This window comes from Sus scrofa, chromosome 3 (genome assembly GCF_000003025.6).
Source record: "Sus scrofa isolate TJ Tabasco breed Duroc chromosome 3, Sscrofa11.1, whole genome shotgun sequence".
Classification (NCBI taxonomy): Eukaryota; Metazoa; Chordata; class Mammalia; order Artiodactyla; family Suidae; genus Sus; species Sus scrofa.
The window spans coordinates 24,999,158-25,025,693 of NC_010445.4; the positions used below are offsets into that span (position 1 = coordinate 24,999,158).

At 40.0% G+C, this 26,536-nt stretch overlaps 1 protein-coding gene across 1 annotated transcript in view; it reads left to right on the top strand.

The window, feature by feature from the left end:
- The window catches only part of DNAH3 (dynein axonemal heavy chain 3), a 215,858-nt gene that overhangs the window by 87,998 nt on the left and 101,324 nt on the right, over window positions 1–26,536 (top strand). Inside the window, 4 exon segments of the mRNA XM_021086503.1 lie at window positions 1,902–2,143; window positions 5,511–5,611; window positions 14,950–15,055; window positions 23,800–23,929. Of these exon segments, the coding sequence (XP_020942162.1) occupies window positions 1,902–2,143; window positions 5,511–5,611; window positions 14,950–15,055; window positions 23,800–23,929 (579 nt within the window).

Below are 26,536 nucleotides of genomic sequence, written 5' to 3' on the forward strand. Positions count from 1 at the left end.
GGGATTTTGTGTTCATCATTAAGACTGGGGGAATTGTCTCAAAGGCTGAATAGTGGCTTTTGCAAAGATTTCCCAGTGGGAGAGAAACTTCTGCCACTGGCCTAAACAAAACTGTTCTAAAAGCAGATCATTGCATGATTTCTTTTCTTTTCCTTTCTCTTTCTTTCCATCCCATCTTCCTTTCTCTTTCTTTCCCTCCCCTTTCCCTTTTATTCCTCCCTCCCATCCCCTTTTTCTCATCCCTCTCTCCCTCCCTTCCTTCCATTTAATGCAGTCGATAAAACCTCAGACTTTTTTTTTTTTTTTTCTTTTCAGGGCCACACCTTCGGCATATGGAATTTCTCAGGCTTGGAGTCGAATCAGAGCTACAGCTGCCGGCCTGCACCACAGCTATAGCAACGCAGGATCCGAGCCACGTCTGCAACCTATAACATAGCTAACGGCAATGCTGGATCCCCACCCCCTGAGCGAGGCCAGGGATCAAACCCGCATCTTCATGGATACTAGTCAGATTCATTTCCACTGTGCCACGATGGGAACTCCAAACCTCAGACTTTTTAAATCAGACCCAAATCTTGGGCAAATGACTAAACCTCTCTTTGCTTCTGTTTTCCCAGCTGTAAAATGACATGTTGTGATAATTAAATGAGATTATGCATGTAAATAACCTAGCATGGTGTATCTACTCAACAAATAAACCTACATTTATTGCCAGAGAAACAGTTTGGGGGCTTTTTCTTTTATTAAACATAAGCCCATGGTTTTGCAAAGCAGGTGCCTTGCTATGCCTGGTTTACATAATCCCATCCAATATGCTTCGTTTTAACATTTTTTTCTAATAACATTTGTTGATTATGATTGAATTCCTGTTGCATTTTTGAGGGTTTTGTTTGGGGCACTGATTTGGCCTTAATAACTAATTTGAGCATTTCAAACTTAAGTAAAAATGTTGGCATTGAATGTAGTTTAGGAAACTAAATGGAGAGAAAAGGAGGATACACTGTTTTCTTTGCCTCGACAGACAAAAACGAAGAAACAGTTTTTATTTCGTTCCCGGCTTAGGCACTCCAGTTTTTCCTTACTTTGAAAAATTGTGTAAAACTCTGGTTATTTTCTGTTATTAAATATATATAATGTGCCATCCTTCAGTCTATATTTTCCTGTCGGGTCCTGGCGCTCCATTTCTCAGGGGACACTTATTGAGCAGCTAAAAAGGAGGTTTCAGGGATAAGCTAGGCCTTCAGAGAGAGAAAAGAGAAGTAACCATCATTTTTCAAAATCTTTTTTTTTTTTTTTGAACATACCCAGGGCCTATGGAAATTCCTGGGCCACAGATTGAATCTGAGACACAGCTGCAGCTTACATCACAGCTGCAGCAATGCCAGATCCTTAACACAGTATGTTGGATTGGGCATCAAACCCATGCCTCAGCAGCGATCCAAGCTGCCATAGAGACAATGCCAGATCTTTAACCTACTGTGCCACAGTGGGGACTCCTCAGAATCTTTTACCTGTTTGCTATTTCCTCAAAGCCAAGGTTCAAGCCTTGACAGCCAGGAATATAAAGAGACCTGATTATATAGCATGGCTCTCCTTTACTGCCTGAGTTATTTTAGGCTCAGGCATACTTCTTTATATCTGACTGGCACATTTGCCCTCTTTGAAATGAGCCTTAGAAGACAATATGGTAGGAAACTAATGGCTGTAAAAGCCTAGTAATTTAAGACATTGCCTATTCAGATATCCCAATTTTTATATGAACTGAGTATAGATTTTTATAAGGACTATCCATGGATGGCATATTGGTACAAGTTGGTTGGACTTTGAGATGGCATTATCTCTTGTCTAATGTTCTGGTCAAACCACAACCTTTGTAATTTGTGTTGGACCTTCTTGCCCAGCCAAGCAGATGGAGGAATTTGCTGTGGAGTACCAGATCATTAACCCCAAGGCCATCACCATGGGGCAGCTGTATGGGTGCTTCGATCAAGTGAGCCACGAATGGACAGATGGTGTCCTCGCCAATACTTTCCGGGAGCAAGCATCTTCTTTATCTGATGATCGCAAATGGATTATATTTGATGGGCCAGTGGATGCTGTTTGGATTGAAAATATGAACACTGTTCTGGATGACAATAAAAAGGTACCTACTAAGTCTGATATCACTTTTACATGGATGGGATATAAACTCTTTTTATTAAACTGAGCGATTGATCAAAACTATATAATATATGGAGGAGTGGCAGTGGTTGATCGATAGGAGGGGGGGGTTGCCGTGGGACGATGGGGGGGTGGGGGGGAGCGGGGATGCGGGGGGGGGGGGGTACAGCTCGATTCAACCTAGCTACCTCATATGCAAGCCGAAAAAAAACAAAAAAAAAAAAAAAAAAAAAAAAAAACTATATAATATATACATTTATCACACTAAGCATCAATGCCCCACAAGAAAGTAACAGTTAGCAATTCATGAATCATACTTTTGTTTGTACTTGTAGTGGGTAAGCTATGTGTGTTTAGAGACACAGTTGCATAGTGGTTAAAAGCCTTGGTGCTGGCATCAGATTGGACCACTAGCTCTACAACTGAGCTGTTATATTAATATGGCAAGTCACATATTAATATATTAGAGGGGTTGATGATTAAATAAGATAGTATATACACTGTACCTGACATATGGGACGTGTTTTGGTTACCTATTGCTGTATAACAAACCAACTTAATACTTAGCAGCTAAACTTTGCTCACAGTACTGCGGATTATAAGTTTTGGAAGGGTTTAGGTGGGCTCAGCTAATCCTCATGACATCAGCGGGGCCGCTAAGGCACACATTCACAACCACATCCAAAGTAGCTTCTTCACTCAGTATTTGGGGGCTCATTCCTGCTTGACCCATCTATCGCTCTGTGATTCTCTCTCTGTTTCTGTCTCTCTGCCTCTTTTTCACTCAAACAGCATCTTATCCTTCAGCCTCTCCACACAGCTTGGGCTTCTCATTTATTGCTCTCTGAGTAGTGACACATCTTACAGAGTGGTCGATTTGCAAGAGGCAGGAAATGAAAATTCTCAGGAACTTAGGAGCTATGCTTGGAACTGGCACAGAATCTCTTTGTCTGAATTCTATTGATCAAAGAAGTCACAACCCTGTCCAGGTTCAAAGGGGTGAAGAAATAGATTCCACTTCTTTTTTTTTGTTTTTTTTTTTTTTTTTTTTTTTTTTTTTTTTTTTTTTTCTATTGATCGAGCTGCAAGCTACGCAGAGCCACAACTGGATCCAGCGATCTGCAACCACCACAGCTCACCACCCATCGTACCCTGACAAGGCAGGACGACCCACCTCATGTCCTAGTCGATCGTAACATGCACGAAATAGATTCCACTTCTTGATGGAAGTAGGCAAGGTCACATTGCAAAAGTGCATGTGGGATAGGAGATACTGTTGCAGTAGTCTTTAGAAAATATATTCTGCCACAGTAAGTGTCGTAGCTAAAGAGCTTAGATTCTGAAGCCTAGGTTCACATCCAGTCCTCCCACTTACCAGCTATGTAATCTCAGGCAAGCTATTTGGCCTATCTATGCCTCAGTTTGATCATCTGTAAAATGAGGGTGATAGTGTCTACATCACAATGTTGTTAGGAAGATTAGGTAAGTTAATATTTTCAGAAGTTCCCATCATGGTGCAGCGGAAACAAATCTGACTAGGAACCATGACGTTGCAGGTTTGATTTCTGGCCTCACTCAGTGAATTAAGGATCTTGCATTGCCATGAGCTGTGGTATAGGTTGTAGACGTGGCTCAGATCCCACATTGCTGTGGCTGTGGCATTGGCTGGTAGCCGTAGTTCTGATTCAACCCCTAGCCTGGGAAGCTCCATATGCCACGGGTGTGCCCTAAAAAAAATGACAAAAAGACAAAATATATATACATATATTTTTTTCAAACAGCTTATAATAATGCCTGGCATGTAGAAAGTGTGTTAAAATTAAAATAAAATAATACTTATCACCATTTCAAGGAAGAGTTGTACTGAATGTACATCATTATCAAATTGAAATGTATTTTCATACTGCATTTAAATTTAACAAGAATTTCATTGTCATGACAATTTCATTGTCATGCTCAACAATGAAAGGCTTAATTATCCAAATTATACACATACACTAATTATAGCTTGTGCATAATTTTGATTATATAACATAATAAAAATAGAATTGTTTTATTACATGATATGGACTATGTAATATACACTAATTGTACAAATGCATTGGTTGGTCTTGGATTAGAAATATAGAGTCATAATCAGTGCATTTCCTGATAGCTCCTCTCAGCTTTAGACGAAATCAAACTATGGTCAGAGGTATGAGTCTATTTTCCTTTTCTTGTTATCCAGAGATGACACTGCTAGTTGTGTCAGTCCCATCACAGCTGTTTCCAGATGTGTTTCATGTGGGCCTGGTAATATACAAGGAACTTTTTAAACCACGACTTAGGATGAGAAGCAGGGAGCGATAGAGTTTTCTCTTTTCCCCAAGAGACCAAGCCCTCAGGCCATCTCATGACTTAAACATCTCACTTTAATCCGTGTTGGAAATGAGAAGCAGCACCACAGACTTAGTGTATATACTCAGAAACTTTCATGTGTGTTTGCACTACTTTCTACAGGGATGTGCCTGCTCAACACTAGAACTTCTGGTGGTCTTTCCTTCCATTCCAAAAAGGATTTGTGTAGATACTCTTGTCAGTCTAACCCCAGACCAGTCTATGCAAGATTCCAAAAGGAGTCTTTGTGAGAAACTTGTACAAATAGAAGATGATGGGAGTTTGCAATAAAGTTGCAACCCTGAGGAAGGAACCATAAAACTTGCTGTAATCTAATAATTTCTAGAATCTTCATCCAAGGCTGCAACTCAGTTGTTCTCTGACCTTATTTATTTATTTATTGCCTTTTTGCCTTTTCTAGGGCCGCTCCCACAGCATATGGAGGTTCCCAGGCTAGGGGTCAAATCGGAGCTGTAGCCACCGGCCTACGCCAGAGCCACAGCAACGCGGGATCCGAGCCACGTCTGCAACCTACACCACAGCTCATGGCAATGCCGGATCCATAACCCACTGAGCAAGGCCAGGGATTGAACCCACAACCTCATGGTTCCTAGTCGGATTTGTTAACCACTGGGCCACAACGGGAACTCCTGACCTCCCTATTTAATATGATAGCTCACTAGACACAGTATTCTCTCCAGTTCCTCTTCTACTTTATTTTTTCTGAAGCACTTTCATCATTGTATATATTTTTCTGACTACCTATCTCCTCCTATCAGAATGCAGACCTCAAGAGGACAGGGATTTTTGTCTGTTTTATTCTATGCAACTAGCATAGGGCCTGACACATAACAGATATGCAAGAAATATCTGTTGAATGAATTCAAAGCATCTCTGTCTCCACTGAGGCTTTTCACGTGCAGATGAACCTTAACCTCTTTGCTGCCCTTCACCCCTCTGCTTTGTACTTTCAGCTGTGTTTGATGAGTGGAGAGATTATCCAGATGAGCTCCAAGATGAGTCTGATCTTCGAACCAGCTGACCTGGAGCAGGCCTCCCCAGCCACTGTGAGCCGGTCAGTCAGCTGGCATGGGGCCCCAGAGGGAAGGTGTGACCTCACTAACCCTGACAGGAGGGAAAGCTTTAAATATCCACAGATGTGACTAAGTTCTAGCAGAATACCTACATTGCTTGTCAATTAGATTTGTCGTAAAAGCAGTCCTCAATCCACCTTGCTGAGAGGGTCTAAAATCAGGGTAGTATTCTGGAAAGAGTTTTATATTATCTCCTAAAATTGAACCTTCATATGCTTCACGACCCAGAAATTCTAAGTACACACCGAAAAGAAACTTTTGCCCATGTACAATAGGAGACAAGTACCAGAATCTTCATAGTGCATGTAATTCATAATAACAAATACTTAGAAACAACCCAAATGCCCTTGAACAGAAGTGAATTAAAAAGTATAGGAGTTCCCAGTGTGGTTCAGTGGATTAAGAACCCAACGTAGCATCCATGAGGATGTGGCTTCAATCCCTGGCCTCACACAGTGAGTTAAGGATCTGATGTTGCCACAAGCTGTGGCATAGTTTGCAAATGCAGCTTGGATCCGGTGTTGCTGTGGCCTAGGCCTGCAGCTGTAGCTCTGATTCTGCCCCTAGCCAGGGAATTTCCATATGGCACAGGTGCTGCCTTAAAAAAAAAAAAAAAAAAAAAAAAAAAAAGTAGGGTGGGAACAAGATGGCAGAGGAGTAAGACAGGGCTCTCACCTTCTCCCACAAACACATCAAAAAAAAAAAACTATCTACATGTAAAATGATTGGCATAAAACATCCACTGAACATTGGCAGAAGACCTTAAACTGCCAAAAAGGGCAAGAAACCCTCTACATAACTGGGTTAAACAAAAGTGAAAAAAGAGAGAGAAGATAGAAAAAAAAAAATGAATCAGGATGGGACCAGCACTCCTGAGACTGTGAAAGAGAAAAGGAACCCATACCCTGGGAGGCCACCTAAATGATGGGGAGATCAGCCTCTGAAAAAAACACAGCCGGACTGACTGAGGAGGGCAAAGCAGAAAAGGAGCCACACAGACCATTGGTACCATCTCCTCGGACACCACAACCTGAGACATTTGGAGGCTGGGTACTGAGACTCAGGCTTCAGAGGTCAGTTCCAGAAAGAGAGCTAGGGTTGGCTGTGTGGAGACAGCCTAAGTGACTAGGGAGCAGTATGCCATGGGCTGGGGAGTGGAGTGTCACAGCCAAGATGGGTGGGAGAGGAGGCCTGGGCCCACAGGAGGGGCAAGGCACCATTGTCAGGAAGGGTAAGAGAAAGAGGGTTGGAGCCATCATAGGACTATCTTTCTCTGCACACACACAGGTTCTCAGGCAGTAGATCACCTCTTCCATAGGCTCTCAGGCAGCGAGGTGCCTCATGCAGATGATATATAGGTAGCGGGGACAAACCACCAGAGCCATCTCAGACTCCAGAGGTGGGAGCAGCCTTCCACCACTAGGAATTCATAAAGAAGCACCGCCTGTGGCCCCAGTCATCTCAGGGATCACCCCTGAGGAGGGCACTGCAACCAAGCACCACCCATTGCCCTCACTCCCCTGGGAACACATACACTCTGCTGTTGCTTCTGCTAAAGGCTCTTGATGATGCCTAAACCTCCTTGAGAGTCACTGCCACCTCTGCAACCAGGAGCACCCTGCACAACCTCCCTGTGGGTCCTTGCCACTGTCAAGGGCCCAGCCACTAGGCAGTGGCTCCAGGCCATGCTTATTGCCTCCATCTTCCTGGAAGTAAGTGCAGGCCATACACCAGCACACCACCTATCAAGGGGATAACAGCTTGCACACACTGAGGAAAGATCTAAACCAAAAGTGGCCCTCAAGCCAAAATAATAATAATAAGCCCTCACAAACTACCCAGGAGCACTCTTGCATATAAATAGCCCTCCAAGACTATATAATAAGAAAAATAAGCAAAATGAAGAAGTTCAGAGTCCACTCCCAGTTGAAAGAAAAGGAGAATTTCCCTGAAGGAGCAAACAATGAAACATACCTCTACAGTCTAACAGACACCAAAGTCAAAAAGGAGATAATGAAAATACGGAAAGAGCGGATATGAACAGTAATGCAGATTACTTTAGAAAAGAACTAGAAAATATAAGGAAGAGTCAAGAAAAGTTAAAGTTCATTTGCAGGGATGCAAACTGAGTTAAAGGCATTGAAGAGTAGAATGAATAATGCAGAGGAACGAATAAGTGACTTAGAAGATAGAATAATGGAAATCACACAACCAGGACAGCAGACCAAATGAAACAACATGAAAGCAATATGAGATATCTATGGGATAATATAAAATGGACCAACCTACACATAATAGGGATTCCAGAAGGAGAAGAAAAAGAAAAGGAGATTGAAAATATATTTGAAGAAATTATGGCTGAAAACTTTTCAAATCTACAGGAAACAGATATCAAGATATGGGAAGTACAGAGGGCCCCAAAACAAGTTAATCCCAACCAGGCCCATACCAAGACATATTATAATAAAAATGGCAAAAGTTAGAGGATTCTAAAGGCAACAGGACAAAAACAGTTAATTATAAGGGAACCCCCCGTAAGGCTATCAACAGATTTCTCCTCAAAAACACTACAGGCCAGAAGGGAGTGGCAGGATATATTCAAAGATCCAAAAGGGAAAAAATGTACTGCCTAGAATCCTCTCCCCAGGAAGATTATCATTTAAAATAGAAGGGGAAATAAAGAATTTCTCCAACAAACAAAAACTAAAAGAATACAGCAATACTAAATCCATTCTAAAGGAAATACTGAAAGGTCTCCTCTAAATAGGGAAGAAGTAAGAAGATATAGGAGGAATTCACAATTGGAAAGTAATCACTTAAGCCAGTATACAGATCTAAAAGAAAAAAAAAACTATTTGTAAAAGCAACAGTAAACACAAAGAACAGGAAAAAGACAACGTGAACATGTAAAAATGGACATCAAAATCATAAAATGTGGGAAAGTAAAGTAAGAAAAATCTAGATTTTTTTTCTTTCTTTTTTTTTAGAATGTGTTTGAGCCTATATGACTGTCAGGCTAAAACAAGCAGATACAGGGAGGGCTTAACATACTTGAAAAACAGGGCAAGCACAAATCAAAACCAAAAACTGCATTCACAAAAAAACTTATATTCACAAGCATAAAATTACATTCACAAGCATAAAATAAAAGGAAATCGTCCAACCAAAAAAAAAAAGAAAGAAACAAAGAAGAAATGTAGGATCAACTGGAAAACAAGATTTAAAATGACAGTAAATACCTATTTATCAGCAATTACCTTAAATATCAATGGAATGAAAGCTCTAGCCAGAAGACAAAGTGACTGAATAAAAAAACAAGAGCCTACAATATGCTGCCTACAAGAGACTCACATAAATTTAAAGTGAGAGGATGAGAAAGATATTTCATACAATTGGAAATGACAGGAAAGTGGGAGTTGGAATGCTCATATCAGACAAAATAGACTTGAAAACAAAGGCCAGGGAAATCCCTGTTGTGGCACACTGGAAACAAATTTGACTGGTATCCACGAGGATGAGGGTTCAATCCCTGGTCTCTCTCAGTGGGTTAAAGATCTGGCATTGCTGCAAACTGCAGTGTAGGTTGAAGATATAACTCGGACCTGGCGTTTCTGTGGCTGTGGTGGAGGCTGGCAGCTGTAGCTCCAATTTGACCCCTAGCCTGGGCACTTCCATATGCAGTGGGTATGGCCTTTAAAAGCAAGAAAAATAAAAAATAAATAAAAGGCCATAAAGAAAGACAAAGAAGGACACTTTTTAATGATAGAAGGATCAATTCAAGAAGAGGATATTATACTTATCAGTATATTTGCCCCTAATATAGGAGCACCCAAATACAACAAATACTAACAGACATAAAAGGAGAAATTGATGGGAATACAATATAATAGGAGATCTTAACACCTCACTCATATCAAAGGACAGATCCTCTAGAAAGAAAATTATAAGGCAGCAAGATCCTAAATGACACAACAGAACCATTAGACGCAATTTATATTTTCAGGACATTACATCCAAAAAAGCCAGAATAGACATTCTTTTCAAGTGGGGATGGAACATTCTCAAAGATTGATGACATACTGGGGCACAAAACAAACCTTAACAAATTTAAGAGTATAGAAATTATTTCAGGCAACCTCTCTGACCACAATGGCATGAAACTAGAAATCAACCACAGGAAAAAAAATGAGAAAAAACTGACTACATGGGAACTAAACAAAATTCTACTAAAAAACCAGTGGGTAAACAAGGAAATCAAAAGGGAAATTAAAAAATACCTCAAGGAGTTCCCATCATGGCTCAGTGGGTTAAAAACACAACTTGTATCCATGAGCTTGCGGGTTCGATCACCGGCCTCTCTCAGTGGATTAAAGGATCTAGTGTTGCCATGAGCTGTGGTGTTGTTTCAAACATGGTTTGGATCTGGTATTGCTGTAGCTGTGGCATAGAAGTTCCAATTCTACCCCTTGTCCAGGAATTTCTGTATGCCACATGTGTGGCCCTAAAAAATAAGTAAAAATTTTTAAAAAGCCTCGAGACAAATGACATGAAAACACAAAAGCATAACCATTCAAAAATCTATAGGATGGTGCAAAAGCAGTTCTTAGAGGAAAGTTTATAGCGATACAAGCCTTCCTCAAAAAAAGAAAACTCTCAAATCAACAACTTAACCTACCACCTAAAGGAATTAGAAGAAGAAGAACAAAGAAACCCTAAAGTCAGCAGAAGTAAGGAAATCATAAAGATCAGAGAGGAAATCAATAAAAATAGAGATTCAAAATACAATAGAAAAAAATTCAATAAAACTAAGAGCTGGTTCTTTGAAAGGGTAAACAAAATTGAAAAGCCTCTGGCCAGACTCACCAAGAAGAAGGGAAAGAGAACCCAAATAAATAAAATAAATAAAAATGGAGTTCCCGTTGTGGCACAGTGGTTAATGAATCTGACTAGGAACCATGAGGTTGCAGGTTCGATCCCTGGCCTTGCTCAGTGGGTTAAGGATCTGGCATGGCCGTGAGCTGTGGTGTAGGTCACAGACGCAGCTCAGATCCCACTTTGCTGTGGTTGTGGTAAAGGCTGGCAGCTACAGCTCCAATTATACCCCTACCCTGGAACCTCCACATGCCACGGGAGCGGCCCTAGGAAAGGCAAAAAGCCAAAAAAAAATAATAATAATAAATAAATGAAAGGGGAGAAATCTCAACAGATGCTGCAGAAATACAAAAAACCATAAGAGAATACTACGAACAATTATATGCCAACAAATTTGACAACCTGGAAGAAATGGACAGCTTTCTAGAGCCATACAGCCCACCAAAACTGAATCAAGAAGAAACAGATCATTTAAACAGACCCATCACTAAAAATGAAATTGAATATGTAATAAAAACACTCCCTACAAACAAAAGCCTAGGACTAGATGGCTTCACAGGCGAATTCTACCAAACATACAAAGAAGAATTTATACCCATCCTTCTTAAAATTTCCAAAAGATAGAAGGAATACTCCCAAAGACATTCTGTGAAGCCACCATCATCCTAATACCAAAACTGGACAAAGATACTACCAAAAAAGAAAATTATAGGCCAATATCTTTGATTAATATAGATGCAAAAATTCTCAAAAAAATTTAGCCAACCAAATCCAATGAGACATAAAAAAGATCATACACCACGACCAAGTGAGATTGATTCCATGTTCACAAGGATGATTCGACATATACGAATCAATCAAAATCATACACTACATTAACAAAAGAAAAGTAAAAAACCACATGAGCATCTCAGTAGATGCAGGGAAAGCGTTTGACAAAATCTAACATCCTCTTGTGATAAAAACTCTTACCAAAGTGCGTATAGAGGGAACATACCTTAACATAATAAAAACCATTTATAACAAATACACAGCCAATATAATACTCAAAAGAGAAAAGCTGAAAGCCTTCCTGCTAAAATCTGGAACAAGACAAGAATGCCTGCTCTTACCACTTTTATTCAACATAGTATTAGAAGTTCTAGCCACTGGAAGTAGACAAACAAAAGAAATAAAAGGTATCCAAATTGGAAGAGAAGACATAAAATTGTCATTATATGCAGATGACATGATGACTATATATTGAAAATCCTAAGGACTCCACACAAAACCTAGCTGAACTGATCAACGAATTCAGCAAAGTAGCCAGTTACAAAATTAACTTAATTGAGAAATTGGTTGCATTTCTGTACACTAACAATGAAGTATCAGAAGGAATATAAAAAAACCAATAACTTTTAAAATTACACCCCCCAAAATTAAATACCTAGGAATATTCCTGACCAAGGAAGTGAATGATTTATATGCTGAGAACTATAAAACATTAATCAATGAAATTAAAGAGGATTAAAAGAAATGGAAAGATATCCCATGCTCCTGGATCAGAAGAATTAATATCATTAAAATGGCCATACTACCCAAAGCAATCTAGAGACTTAATGTGATCCCTATCAAGTTACCCATAACATTTTTCACAGAACTAGAACAAACAGTCCAAAAATTTATATGGAACCACTAAAGATCCAGAATTGCCAAAGCAATCTTGAGGGAAAAAAAGACAAGCAGGAGGCATAACTCTCCCAGACTTCAGACAATAATTCAGAGCTACAGTTATCAAGATAGTCTGGTACTTGTACAAAAACAGACGCATAGACAAATGAAACAATACAGAGCCCAGAAATAAACTCAGACACCTATTGACAATTCATCTTTGACAAGGAGGCAAGAATATAAAATGAGAAAAAGTCTCTTCAGCAAATGGTGCTGGGAAAACTGGACAGCTGCATGTAAATCAATGAAACTAGAACACACCTTAACACCACACACAAAAATAAACTCAAAATGGCTTAAAGACTTAAACACAAGAAAAGACACTATCAAACTCCTAGAAGAGAACATAGGCAAAACATTCTCTGATGTCATCCATACAGATGTTTTCTTTGGTCAGTCTCCAAGCCAACAGAAATAAAAACAAAAATAAACCAATGGGACCTAATCAAACTTACAAGTTTTTGCACAATGAAGGAAGCCACAAAAAAATAAAAGGACAACCTACAGAATGGGAGAAAATAGCTGCAAATGATGCTACTGACAAGGTCTTAATCTCCACAATGTACAAACAACTGATACAACTCAACAGCAAAAACAAAACAAAACAAAACAAAAAAAAAACCAACCCAATTGAAAAATGGGTTGTTTTTCATAACCCATTTCATAACCCAAAGATGTAAATAGACATTTCTCCAAAGAAAACATATGGATGGCCAATAGGCACATGAGAAAAATGTTCAACATCCGTAATTATTAGAGAGATGCAAATCGAAACTGTAATAATTAACATTTTACACCGGTCAGAATAGCTATCATTAATAAGACTACAAATAACAAATGCTGGAGTGGGTGTGGAAAGAAGGGAACCCTCCTTCACTGTTGGTGCAAATGTAAATTGGTACAACTACTGTGGAAAAGACTGTGGAGGTTCGTCAGAAAACTAAAAATAAAACTACCACATGACCCAGCAATCCCACTCCTGGGCATATACCCGTACCAAACCTTCAGCGAAAAAGGTACATGCACCCCTATGTTCACTGCAGCACTATTCACAATAGCCAAGACATGGAAACAACCTAAATGTCCATTGACAGATGAATGGATTAAGATGTACATACACACAAGGGAATGTTGCTACTCAGCCATTAAAAAAAGAACAAAATAGTGCCATTTGCAGCAACATGAATGGAACTAGAGACTCTCATACCAAGTGAAGTAAGTCAGAAAGAGCAAGAAAAACACCATATAATATCACTTGTATGTGGAGTCTAAAATATAGCACAGATGAACATACCCAGAGAACAGAAACAGTCTCACAGACATGGAGAGAAGACTTTTGGTTTCCAAGGAGGAGGGAGAGGGAGTGGGATATAATGAGAGTTTGGGTTTAATAAATGTAAACTATTACATTTAGAATGAATAAGCAGTGAGATCTTGTATAGCACAGTTATATCCAATGACTTGTGATAGAACATGTTGGAAGATAATGTGAAGAAGAGTGTATATATGTGTGACTGGGTCACTTTGCTGTACAGCACAAATTGACAGAATGTTGTAAATCAACTGTAATAATTTTTTAAAGTGTAATAAAATCACATCTTGTAGTATTTATGTCATTCAAAATAAATGAACCGTACTGACAAGCTACTATATGGGTAAATCTTAGTAAAATTAAAGACAAAAATCTTTACAATATTATGTATAAAATTAAGCCTGCAATATTCGATAAAGCATAGTAATCCCCTTTTAAATTATTAAAAATAACTATATATATATATATATCTCAGTTGAGCATGAGATTCAAGATACTGTGTAACTTCAGGTGGGGAAAGCCAGGGGGATCATATAAGAGATAGGATATGGTTAGATGAAGTTTATTGACAAGACCTTAGCTTTTGTCTGGGTTTTGGGCTCATAGGCACTTATTACAATTTTGAAGACAATTAGCTCAGAAATGCCATGCATGGGCTAAATGTTAAGTGCGTCAAGTATAACAAATAATCCGATCATGTGCCCGCATTCCAAAAAACATAAAATAAAATCATTCCCACATTCCAATGGTAAGTTAGACCCACTTGGGCTCTCCCTCTGGCCGTACCACCTGCTACCTGCATGACCTCTTCTGAGTCACTTAGCCTCTCTCAGCTAGTCTTCTCATGTCTAAAACATAGACCATAAAGAGGGATATTTAGAGATGAAGGCCATTAAGGCTTAGCTCAATAAATGGTAGCCAGTGTTAGTAGCAAAGAAGAGAGGGCTTGGCTGTAACAGAATGGGAAAAATTGCTAAGGAAAATGTTACAGGTCGGTATATTGGAATGCGCTAATGTTATGGTAATAATAATAGAGTTTTCTATGTGCTAAGCATGGTGCTAAAACTTTTTATTAGCATTTTATTGAACAACAGCAGCCTTATGAACTGCGTATTTTTTTTATATTCCTCAATTTATAGACAAGGACACAGAGGTTCAGAGACAGTAAAGAAATTCACCCAAAGTCACTTATGAGTAGGATCTGGGGCTGGGATTTGAATCCAGATCTCTGCTTCTCAAGACCCACTGGTCTCCACCTTTTCCTGGCAAAATCTGTATGTTTCCTTTGACCTGGAACTGGTAAGGGTCTGTGCCCTGACCCAAGCTCCAGCCCCTTGCCTTACCATGACTGCCTGTATTTACCTCACCCCTATGTGTTTGGGAGCCAGATGTGGACCTAACAGGTCCTCTGTTTGTGTTTGACAGGTGTGGGATGATCTACATGGAGCCCCATCAGCTAGGCTGGAAGCCTCTGAAGGATTCTTACATGGACACCCTGCCTTCCAGTCTCACGGAGGAACACAAGGAATTGGTGAGACCATCTGATCCCTTTCCTTCCTGTCCCTCTCCTGAATCTCCTCATCTCAGAGGCCTTCTAGGACCATTTTCATGTTCATAATTACAGGAAGCAAGAAGGGGCAGGAAATTCCTTGTTTCCAGTTGTCTTGCTTCCTGGCTGCCTGCCATTTTTCTGACTTTCTTCTCCATGCGGTGGGGATGAGATTGTATAGTCAATTTCTGCTTTCTCTTCCACCTTCTCCATTACTCCTTGGCTCCCCAGTGGAGAATTCTGGTGCTTGAGAAACATTTTGTATGATGACTGAAATGTCACCCCTTTCCCCATTGTCTGCTATCAGAAATATCTCTGGAAGTTGCTTTAGAGATGGACCAGATTAGAAAGACCTGTGTTCCTCTCATCATTGCCACTTCCCACCCCTGTAACCGAGACTCCATACCTCCCTTCAGGGAGCCAGAACCAGTTAGAAATTCTCTTAATGCAGCTACTAAGAGGGTCCTTTTCCTTCTTCTCTTCCTAAAAGAGGTGAATACACATGAAAACTAGGGAAGCAGGAAGGGAAAACCAGTGCCTGTGGTATTTCTTTCATTAACAGGGTTCCCTAGGAAAGTTTCCCACTGAAGAAACCAAGAAGGAAGTTCCCATTGTGGCACAGTGGAAACAATCTGACTAATATCCATGACGATGCAGGTTCAATCGCTAGCCTCACTTGGTGGGTCAGGGATCCGACGGTGCCACGAGCTGTGGTATAGGTGGCAGATGTGGCTTGGATCTGGTGTTGCTGTAGCTGTGGTGTAGGCCGGCAGCTGCAGCTCCAATTCGACCCCTAGCCTGAGGATGTCCATATGCCACAGGTGTGTCCCTAAAAAGACAAAACAAAAACAAAAAAAAAAAAAAAAAAGAAGAAGAAGAAAAAAGAAAAGAAAGAAAAGAAAAAAAAAAAAAGAAACCAAGAAGGATCTGAGTTGGGTTCTTTTCCTACTGTGGAAATACTCTGGGGAACTGTGTAGGACAACCCCATTCCTGTCACATTTACATACATGTACATATATAGAGACAGTATTTATTTATACAGATGGAGTTTCCATCATGGCACAGCAGAAACAAATCTGACTAGGAACCATGAGGTTGCAAGTTCAAGCTCTGGCCTCTTTCAGTGGGTTAAGGGTCTGGCATTGCTGTAAGCTGTGGTGTAGGTCGCAGATGTGGCTCGGATCCCGAGTTGCTGTGGCTGTGGCATAGGCCGGCAGCTGTAGCTCCAATTCAACCACTAGCCTGGGAACTTCCGTATGCCGTGTGTGCAGCCCTAAAAAGCAAAAAAAAAAAAAAAAAAAAAAAAAAAAAAAAAAAAAAATTTATACAGACCCATGTCCACACACACAGTTAGAGACCAGTCTACACATGCACAGGCAGCCTTCAGGGATTTCCCAATGTCCTTAGCACAGTCTGACTTTTTTATTTGGATCTCTTAGACCAGTTTCACCCAGCCTGCCTCTCCAACCTCATCATGTCTTCTTTGGTGAAATGCCTATTTAGGTCTTTTGTCCATTTCTCAATTGCATTGTATTGTTTTGTTGTTCAGTTGTATGTGTCATTTGTTTATTTTAGAGATTAAACCTTTGTCGGTTGAGTCATTTGCACAAATTTTCTCCCATTCTGTGGGTTGTCTTTTTGTTTTTTTAATGATTTCCCTTTCTGGGCAGAAGCTTTTGAGTTTAATTAGATCCCATTGGTTTCTTTGTGTCTTTATTGTGTTTCTTCTAGGAGATGGATCAAACAAGATGTTGCTATGATTTATGTCAAAGTACATTCTGCCTATGTTTTCATCTAGGAGTCTTATAGTGTCTGGCCTTGCATTGAGGTCTTTAATACATTTTGAGTTTATTTTTGTGTATGGTGTTAGATGGTGTTCTAATTTCAGTCTCTTACATGCAGTTGTCCAGTTTTCCCAGCACCATTTACGGAAGAGACTGTCTTTCCTCCCCTGTATGTTCTTGCCTCCTTTGTCATAGAATAATTGACCATAGGTTGTTTGGGTTTATTTCTGGGCTTTTCTATCCTGTTCCATTGATCTCTATTTCTGTTTTTCTGCCAATATCCTACCATCTTAATGACTGTAGCTTTGTAGCAGAGTCTGATCTCAGGGAGCTTGACTCCTCCAGTTCCATTTTTTCTTTGGCTGTTTGAGGTCTTCTGTGTTTCCATACAAATGTTAAAATATTTTGTTCTAGTTCTGTAAAGAATGTCATTAGTAATTTGATAGGAGGAAGTGTATTAAATCTGTAGATTGCCTTAGGTAGTACTGTCATTTTGACTATATTGATTCTTCCAATCCAAGAGAATGGTACATTTTTTTTTTTATCAATTTGTGTCTTTGATTTCTTTCATCAGTGTCTTATAGTTTTCAGAGTATAGGTCTTTTGTCTCTTTAGATAGGTTTATTCCTAGTTATTTTATTCTTTTTGATGCAGTGGTAAATGGGATTGTTTCCCAAATTTCTCTTTCTGATCTTTCATTTTAGTATATAGAAATGCAGTCAATTTCTGTGTATTAATTTTGTATCCTGTGACTTTATCAAATTCATTGATGAGCTCTAATAGTTTTCTGGTAGTGTCTTTAGGATTTTCTAGGTATAGAATCATGTCATCTGCAAACAGTGATAGTTTTACTTCTTCTTTTCCAATTTGGACTCCTTTTATTTCTTTTTCTTCTCTGACTGCCATGGCTAGGACTTCTAAGACCATGTTAACGAACATTGGTGAAAGAGGACATCCTTGTCTTATTCCTGATCTTAGCAGAAATGCTTTCATTTTTTCACTGTTGAGAATGTTGTTAGCTGTGGGTTTGTCATAATTGGCTTTTATTATACTGAGGTAGTTCCCCTCTATGCCCACTCTCTGGAGAGGTGTTTTTTTGTTGTTGCTGGTTTTTTTATCAGGAATGGGTGTTGGATTTTGTCAAAAGTTTTTTCTGCATCTATTGAGATGACCGTATGGTTTTTATTTTTCAGTTTGTTGATGTGGTGTATCACACTGATAGATTTAGGGGTATTGAAGAATTCTAGCATCCCTGGGATAAATCCTACCTGATCATGGTATATGATCTCTTTAATGTATATTTGTATGTGGTTTGCTAATATTTTGTTGAAGATTTTTGCATCTATGTTCATCACTGATATTGGACTGTAATTTTCTTTTTTTGTGGAATCTTTGTCTGGTTTTGCTATCAGTGTGATGGTGTTTTCATAGAATGAGCTTGGGAGTGTTCCTTTGAAATTTTCTTGAAAAGTTTTGGAAGAAGTGTTAACTCTTCTCTGAATGTTTAGTAGAACTCAGCTGTGAAGCATCAGGTCCTGGACTTTTGTTTTTTGGAAGGTTTTTTGTTTTGTTTTGTTGTTTTTGGGGGTTTTTTGCTTGTTTGTTTGTTTGTCTTTTTTGGGCCACACCTGTGGCATATGAAGGTTCCCAGGCTAGGGGTCGAATCAGAGCTGTAGCTGCCGGCCTACACCAGAGCCACAGCAACGTGGGATCCGAGCCATGTCTGCGACCTACACCACAGCTCACGGCAACGCCGGATCCTTAACCCACTGAGCAAATCCAGAGATCAAACCCACAACCCTATGGTTCCCAGTCGGATTTGTTAACCACTGAGCCACGACAGGAACTCCAGTTTGGAAGTTTTTAAATCACGTTTTCAACTTCAGTGCTTGTGATTGGTGTATTCACATTTTCAATTTCTTCCTGTTCCATTTCTTCTAGGTTGTCCATTTTATTGGCATACGGTTGTTCATAGTAGTCTCTCATGATCCTTTGTATTTCTGAGTATCAGTTGTAACTTCTTTTTCATTTCTAATCTTATTGATTTGAATCCTCTCCCCTTTTTTCTTAATAAGTCTAGCTAATGGTTTATCAATTTTGTTGATCTTTTCAAAGAACCAACTTTTGGTTTCATTGATCCTCTCCACTGTTTTCTTTATTGCTGTTATTAATTTCTGCTCTAATGTTTACTATTTCTTTCATTCTACTAATTTTCGGCTTTGTCTGTTCTTCCTTCTCTAGATGTTTAGGGTATAAGGTTAGGTTGATTATTTGGATTTTTTTCTTCTTTCCTGAGATAAGATTGTATTGCCGTAAACTTCCCTCTATGAACTGCTTTTACTGTGTCTCATAGGTTTTGGATTATTGTATCTTCATTGTCATTTGTCCCTGTGTATCTTTTAATTTCCTCTTTGATTTCTTCAGTGATCCTTTGGTTATTTAGTAGCATATTGTTTAGCTTCCAAGAGTTTGTGTTTTTTGCTGTTTTTTCTTGTAGTTTATTTCTAGTCATAGCATTGTGAATGGAGAAAATGCTTGAAATAATTTCAATTTTTAAAAATTTATTGAGGCTTGATCTGTGGCCCAGGATGTGATCTACCCAGGAGAACGTTCCATGTGCACTTGAAAAGAACTGTATTCTGTTACTTTGGAGTGAAAAGTTCTATAGATATCAGTTAAGTCTGTTTGGTCCAGTGCATCATTTAAGGCCTGTGTTCCCTTGCTGACTTTCTGTCTGGATGATCTGTCCATTGCTGCAAGTGGGGTGTTAAAGTCCCCCACTACTGTTGTGTTACTGTCCATTTCCCCTTTTATGGCTGTTAGTAGTTGCCTTATATATTGTGCAGCTCCTATGTTGGGTGCATGTATATTTACAATTGTTATTTTTTCTTCTTTTATTGATCTTTGATCATTATGTAAGTCCTTCCTTGTCTCTTGTGACCTTCTTTATTTTAAAATCTATTTTGTCTAATATGAGAATTGCTATTCCTGCTTTTCTGTAATTTCCATTTGCAGGTAATATTTTATTCCATTTCCTCACTTTAAGTCTGTATATGTCCTTAGATCTAAAGTGGGTCTTCTTTAGACAGCATATATATGGGTCTTGCTTTTGAATCCATTCAGCTGGTCTTTTTCTTTTAGTTGGAGCATTTAATCCATTGACATTCAATGTAATAATGGATAAGTATGGATTTATTGTCATTTACTTAAAAAAATTGGTGGGGATTGCTATTTTGGGTCTTTTTTATTCCCTTCCTCTTTTTGTTGTCTTTTCTTGTGATTTGCTGACCATGTTTAGTGTTATATTTGGCTTGGTTTTTCTTTTTTATGTGTGTGACCATTATAATTATTTGACTAGTGAATCCCCTTATATTTTGATATATCCATCTATATGTGCGTAGAATTGTTTCATCTTACTGGTCTCCTTAATTTCATTTTCAATGTTCTACATTTGTTCTCTCCTTTTCTCATCCTTGCTAGTTTAGATATCATATTTGTCAATGGGTGATTTCCTACTTTTACATTATCTTTGCCTTTACCAGTGAGCATTTTCATTTTTAATATTCTTGTTTCTAATTGTGGCTTTTCCTTTTCTACTTAGAGAAGTTCCTTTATTAGTTGTTGTAAGCTGGTTTGGAGGTGCTGAATTCTCTTAGCTTTTGCTTGTCTGTGAAGCTTTTGATCTCTCCATCAGACCTGAATGAGAGCTTTGCTGGGTAGAGTATTCTTGGTTCTAGGCGCCTGCTCTTCATCACCACAAATATATTTCGCTGCTCCCTTCTGGCTTGAACAATTTTTGCTGATAGATGAGCTGTTATCCTATGAGTATTCCCTTATACGTGACTTGTTGCTTCTCCCTTGTGGCTGTTAATATTTTTTTTCTTTGAACTTAATTTTTGTCAGTTTAATTAGTCTGTGTCTTGCTATATTTCTTCAAGGGTTTATTTTGTATGAAATTCTCTGTGGTTCTTCCCCTTGAGTGAGTATTTCCTTTCCTGTATTTGGGAAATTTTTGGTTGTAATCTCTTTAAGTATTTCCTCCGGCTCTTTCTGTCTCTCTTCTCCTTCTGGAACCCCTGTAATGTGAATGTTGGTGTATTTAATGTTGTCCCAGATGTCGCTTAGACTCCACTCAGGTTTTTTTTTCACTCTTTTTTTCTTTATTCTTTCCACCACTCTGTCTTCCACCTCACTTATTCATTCTTCTGCCTCTGTTAACCTGCTTTGGGTTCCTTCTGAATTATTTTTCATTACAGCTATTGCACTTTTCATTTTGGGCTTCAAATCCTCTAGCTCTTTGTGAAACATCTCTTTTAAGTTCTCGATCTGTGTCCCCATTCTTTTTCCAAGATCTTAGATCTTCTTTACAGTCATCACTCTGAATTCCTTTTTCGTAAATTGTCTGTTTCCTCATCGTTTAGTGATTTTTGTGTGTTTTTGTCTTGTTCCTTTGTCTGAAAGCTGCTTATTTGTCATCTTGTAGCGTCGTCCCCTTGACAGTTGGTATGTAGATGCTGAAGCAAGTGCCCCCCGGTCCTGGAGTTCTCAGTGGTGGTAGTGGTTCATGAGTACCTGTTTGCTGGGTAGACTCTAGGGACTGTTCTCTGTAGATATAGGAGCAGGCTACGCTGTTCTACCAGCACTCTCCTTGCTTGGCCACTCTAGGGATATCTCTCTGAAGCCTCCAGGGTGGGGGACTTCTCCCTCCTTGTTGCTCACAGGCTCTCTCTGTAGCTATAGCATGTATGTTTCTGGTGGTCCCTCCCCCTGCCTTGCTGCTGGTAGGAGTGCTCACTGTAGCCCTGCAGATTGGAATGGGGGTTAATGGGCCTCCTCTGGCTCTCTTGGTGTGGAAAGAGTGCCACTGATATGAATCTTCACAGGGCCACTGGCAGAGGTCCTGTATATTATACTTTTTCAAGATTGGGCACCCCTCAGCTGTCAGAGAGCAGGTACCAGCAGCCTTCTTGTGAAAATGGACACTGTCACCAGCAGCTTTTCTGGTGCTGCTTTGCTGGCTCAAGCTCCTGCAGGTTCTCAGGGCAGAGCCAAAGTGCCTGTGTTTTCCCTGATCAACAGGGAGTAGGCACCGGCAGCCCTCTCATGGAAGTGGGTACTGCTGCACTGGTACGAGCCTTTGCAGATTCTCTGGGTGGAGCTGAGATGCCTGTGTTTGCCTGTGTTTTCTCTGCTCAAGCAAGTCACTGCTTTTGCAGGAAGTGGGCACTTCCACCAGCAGTTTTTCTGGCACTGCCTTGCTGATGCAAGCCGCTGTAGAGTCTCTTGGCAGAGCCAAAGCGCCTGTGTTTTCCCTGGTTGGCAGGGAGCAGGCACCTGTGGCCCTCTCACAGGAATGGGTGCTGTCTCTCTGGGCATAACTGAGACTCCTGTGTTTTCCCTGCTCTAGCAGGTCACTGCTTTTGCAGGAAGTGGGCGCTGCCCCCAGCAGTTTTTCTGGCGATGCCCTGCTGGTCAGAGCCCCTGCAGATTCTCTGGGTGGAGCCAAAGCACCTGTGTTTTCTCTTATCTCTCAGGGAATGAGTGCTGCCACCACCATGGCAGCTCTTCTGGTACAGATTGGGCTCCACTAGTGGGGCCCCTGCCAGCAGGACCAGGAAACTGTGTTATTCCCCCAGGTGGTTACTCCGCCTGATCCAAGAAGTCTGTAGCCCTAAGGGCAGGGCTGCTTCCCAGTCATTGCTAGGCAGCCACTATGACCAAGTAGTTCCTGAGCTGAGGCAGGCAGTGTCCTGCAGCTTGAGAAAGCAGACTTAGGGAACAAGGCTGAAGTGGTGGATCCTGCCCCTTCCTTCCAGCACCCCCAAACAATGGCATCCAGTCTCTAAGGATGCCTGGATTGCCTCCGCTTAGATGCTCTCCACTGTGGTCACTCTATACTCTAGTCCCTCCACACTGTTTCCTCATGGCCAATGCCAGTTTTTTCCCCATGTAGCCTGCCCAGCTCCCTCTTTGGGTCTGATCTCTAAGGCCAAAGTTTTAGCTCCCTTCGCCTGCTGGCACCTGCCTACAGTTGCCCATTGCTGGTACCACTGACCATTTGTGGAGAACTGTCTACTTCTTAACTGCTTCAGAGCATTTGTCTAGTTTCTCCTTCGTTTGTGGCTGGTCTCATCACTGGTGGGGGCACTTCCCGGGGTGCAGGAGCTACGCCTCTTTCCAGCTCCCTCCTGAGAGGACAGGTCCCATCTCATTTCCTTTTACTTCTTTTTCTCTTGTTCTTCTTTCTTATGGTTTTGTAATGTTTTTCTTGTTCTATCATAATCTTGAGGTCTTTTGTCAGTTTTTTGCAGATTTTCTGTGTGAATAGTTCCACACGTAGTTGTATTTTCAGTGTATTTGTGAGAGTAGATGAGCGTTATGGCCTGCTTCTCTACCATCTTAGACCCCCCCCTCCAAGTAATTTTTTTTTAAAGAGTAAGTGGGGTGGGGAGCAGAGACAGAAGACAAGAACTATCATACCCACCAAAAAGTATGTTCACACATACATATATGCACATTCCTGAAAATAAGCCCAGAACTTCCTAGGGTCACTTTCAATAGGAGTCTGTCTTATAAATGTGTCATTTGCAAATCAGTTGTTAGAATTTCTAACTTTTTTTTTAATAGAAACAAAGTCAGATATAGTGGCAGTGACCTAAAACTATTTCGTGTATCCATAGATCATGAGTCCACAGTGGCTCCAAGCTTTTCTTGACTATTCAGCTCAGTGCAATGGGAGGGGTGGACATGGCCAGTGGGCCGCATAGCCCATTAAATAGGAAGCTGGGGCAGGGGTCTTGGTGCCTATGGACTTTCCTTAATACACCTAAAGTCAAAAGTAATCAGCAGTCTTACCAACAAATCTAGCCTCCTTGAGGTGTACTAAGCTCTTGGTCTTAAACACACTTTTTAATAATGCCAGATCGCACTTTCTCCTCTCAGGTCAACGACATGTTCATGTGGCTTGTCCAGCCCTGTCTGGAATTCATTCGCCTTCAGTGTAAATTTGTGGTCCAGACGTCTCCCATCCACCTTGCCTTCTCAATGATGAGATTGTACTCCTCTCTGCTTGGTGAGTACTACCCTACAACAATTTTCTCTCTCTCTCTCTCTCTTTTTTTTTTTTTTTTTGTGGCTGAGCCCAAAGCCTGCATAAGTTCCCAGGCCAGGGACTGAACCTGCACCACAACAGGGACCTGAGCCACAGCTGTGACAACAACAAATCCTTAACTATTAGGCTATCAGGGAACTCCTACCCTATAATTCTTAAGCCAGATGAGGCTATGATATGCCTTGGCCATTTATTCTGCTACCATCTCTTCTTTTCCCCAAGAGTTACAATGAGACCAGCCTTTTGGTCTAGAATAAGCAAGCTTTTTGAGATAGTAGAGTTTGGTGGAAAGAGTCCATATAGTTTGGCTTGATCTCGCATTGACTTCCTGGTGTTACTGTGCAAATTAGCCCATTCTTCCTCAGTCTTAAATTCCTCATCCACACAATGGGAGTAAGGATTCCTGTTCCTCTTTACCTAGCAAGGATGTCCTGGAGGAAAAGGAACTTAGATGATACATGTGAATGATCAGAAAAATAATTCTGGAGTTCCTGTCGTGGCGCAGTGGTTAATGAATCCGACTAGGAACCATGAGGTTGCGGGTTCGATCCCTGGCCTTGCTCAGTGGGTTAACGATCCGGCGTTGCTGTGAGCTGTAGTGTAAGTCGCAGACACAGCTCGGATCCTGCGTTGCTGTGTCTCTGGCGTAGGCCAGAGGCTACAGCTCTGATTGGACCCCTAGCCTGGGAACCTCCACATGCATGGGAGCGGCCCTAGAAAAGGCAAAAAAAAAAGAAAAAAGAAAAATAATTCTGAAAAGAATAAGATAGGAAATTTTCCCATGTTAAGAAAACTTACATTACAAAAATCTGAATTCACAGAACACATAAGATGCCATAAGAAACTGATCACATTAGTCTCCAAAACTAGGGAACTTCTCCAGGACATAGAGAACACTGGTTTACAAGAATCTTTGGTTTAAATGTTATTAAGTTTTCTATAACTATTTCAGTTAAATCAAATTTCACTGAGTTCTACTGGCAATGACAAAAGATGTGTCTCTTTGAAGAACTTGTATTGGATGCCATTTCTTTCTTAAGATCACACATAACTCAAACTGAAGATGGATTCTGCTACATGGACATATTTTCTCAGTTCATTTCTTCTGAAGGCATTATAGGTGTAAATTTTTTAAAAAGTAACATGAGAAACCGTTGAGTGGAAACTTCCTTTATCTAAATGTTATTTTGATATTTATAAACATACTCCAGGATAGATGACATATTGGGCCATAACTCAAGCTCAATAAATCTAAGAAAATTGAAATCATATCAAGCATCTTTTCCAATCACAATGCTATGAGACTAGAAATCAGCTCCAAAAAAATAAAATAAAAACTGCTAAAAATAAAAACATGTTGAGGCTAGACAATATGGATAACTGAAACAAACAAACAAAACAACCCAATGTATAACTTAAGAAATCAAAGAGGAAATCACAAAATACCAGAATACAAATGAAAGCAGAAGCACAATTCAAAATATATGGGAGGCAGCAAAAGTAGTTCTAAGAGGGACGTTTATAGCGATACAAACCTCAGAAACAAAAATAATCTCAAATAACCTAGCCTAAACCTAAAGGAACTAGAAAAAGAACAACCAAAACCCAGAGTTAGTAGAAGGAAAGAAATCATCGAGACCGCAGCAGAAGTAAATTAAATAGAGACTGGGAAAAAAAAAAAAAAGATTAAACTAAGAGCTGTTTCTTTGAAAAGATAAACAAAATTGAGATTTGCATTTTTATTAAGAATATCATAGAAGTGAAATTTCCTGTAGCGGAACAATAGCGAGTGGTAACGAGCCTGACTAGTACCCATGAGGACGCAGTTTCGATCCCTGGCCTCGCTTAGTGGGTTTAGGATCTGGCATTGCCCTGAGCTGTGGTGTAGGTCTCAGGTGAAGCTCAGATCCCGCATTGCAGTGGCTGTGGTGTAGGCTGGCAGCTACAGCTCTGATTCAACCCCTAGTCAGGGAACTTCCATATGCCACAGGTGTGGCCCTAAAAAAACCAACAACAACAAAAAAAGAATACCACAGTAGTGATGATGTATCCTCAGTGCATTATCAGTGAGTACACGATATTGATGTATCTTAATACTGCTGAAGGCTCTGGTCAAAAATGTCAATTACATTTCTCCACTGTAATGTTACTGTTTTTTCTTTTGTGATTAATAAATACATTGGGGAAAATAATTTGAAACTGTGCACATATGCTATTTCTCCTCAAACTTTTCATGTCCTGATTTTAACATCAATTGGTAGATCTTGCCTACCTCTGGCATTTCTTAGAGTAAATTTTCTATTTCTACTTCCTTTTACTAATTATAATTCTTCAGTGAAGACCTATTTTTCCCCATTTATTTACTTAATCAATTTATTGACCAAAATATAGACTCATGGATATTTATTTTGTTCTATGGATTATAATCCAGTACTATAATTATTTGTTTTGTTGTCCAAATGGCTTTGGCCATTGGGAGCTCCTTCAGGTTAGTTCCTATGTCCTTTCGGCATGCCTTTATCTTCAAATTACTAAAATCAGAAATGAAGGGAGTTCCCATTGTGATGT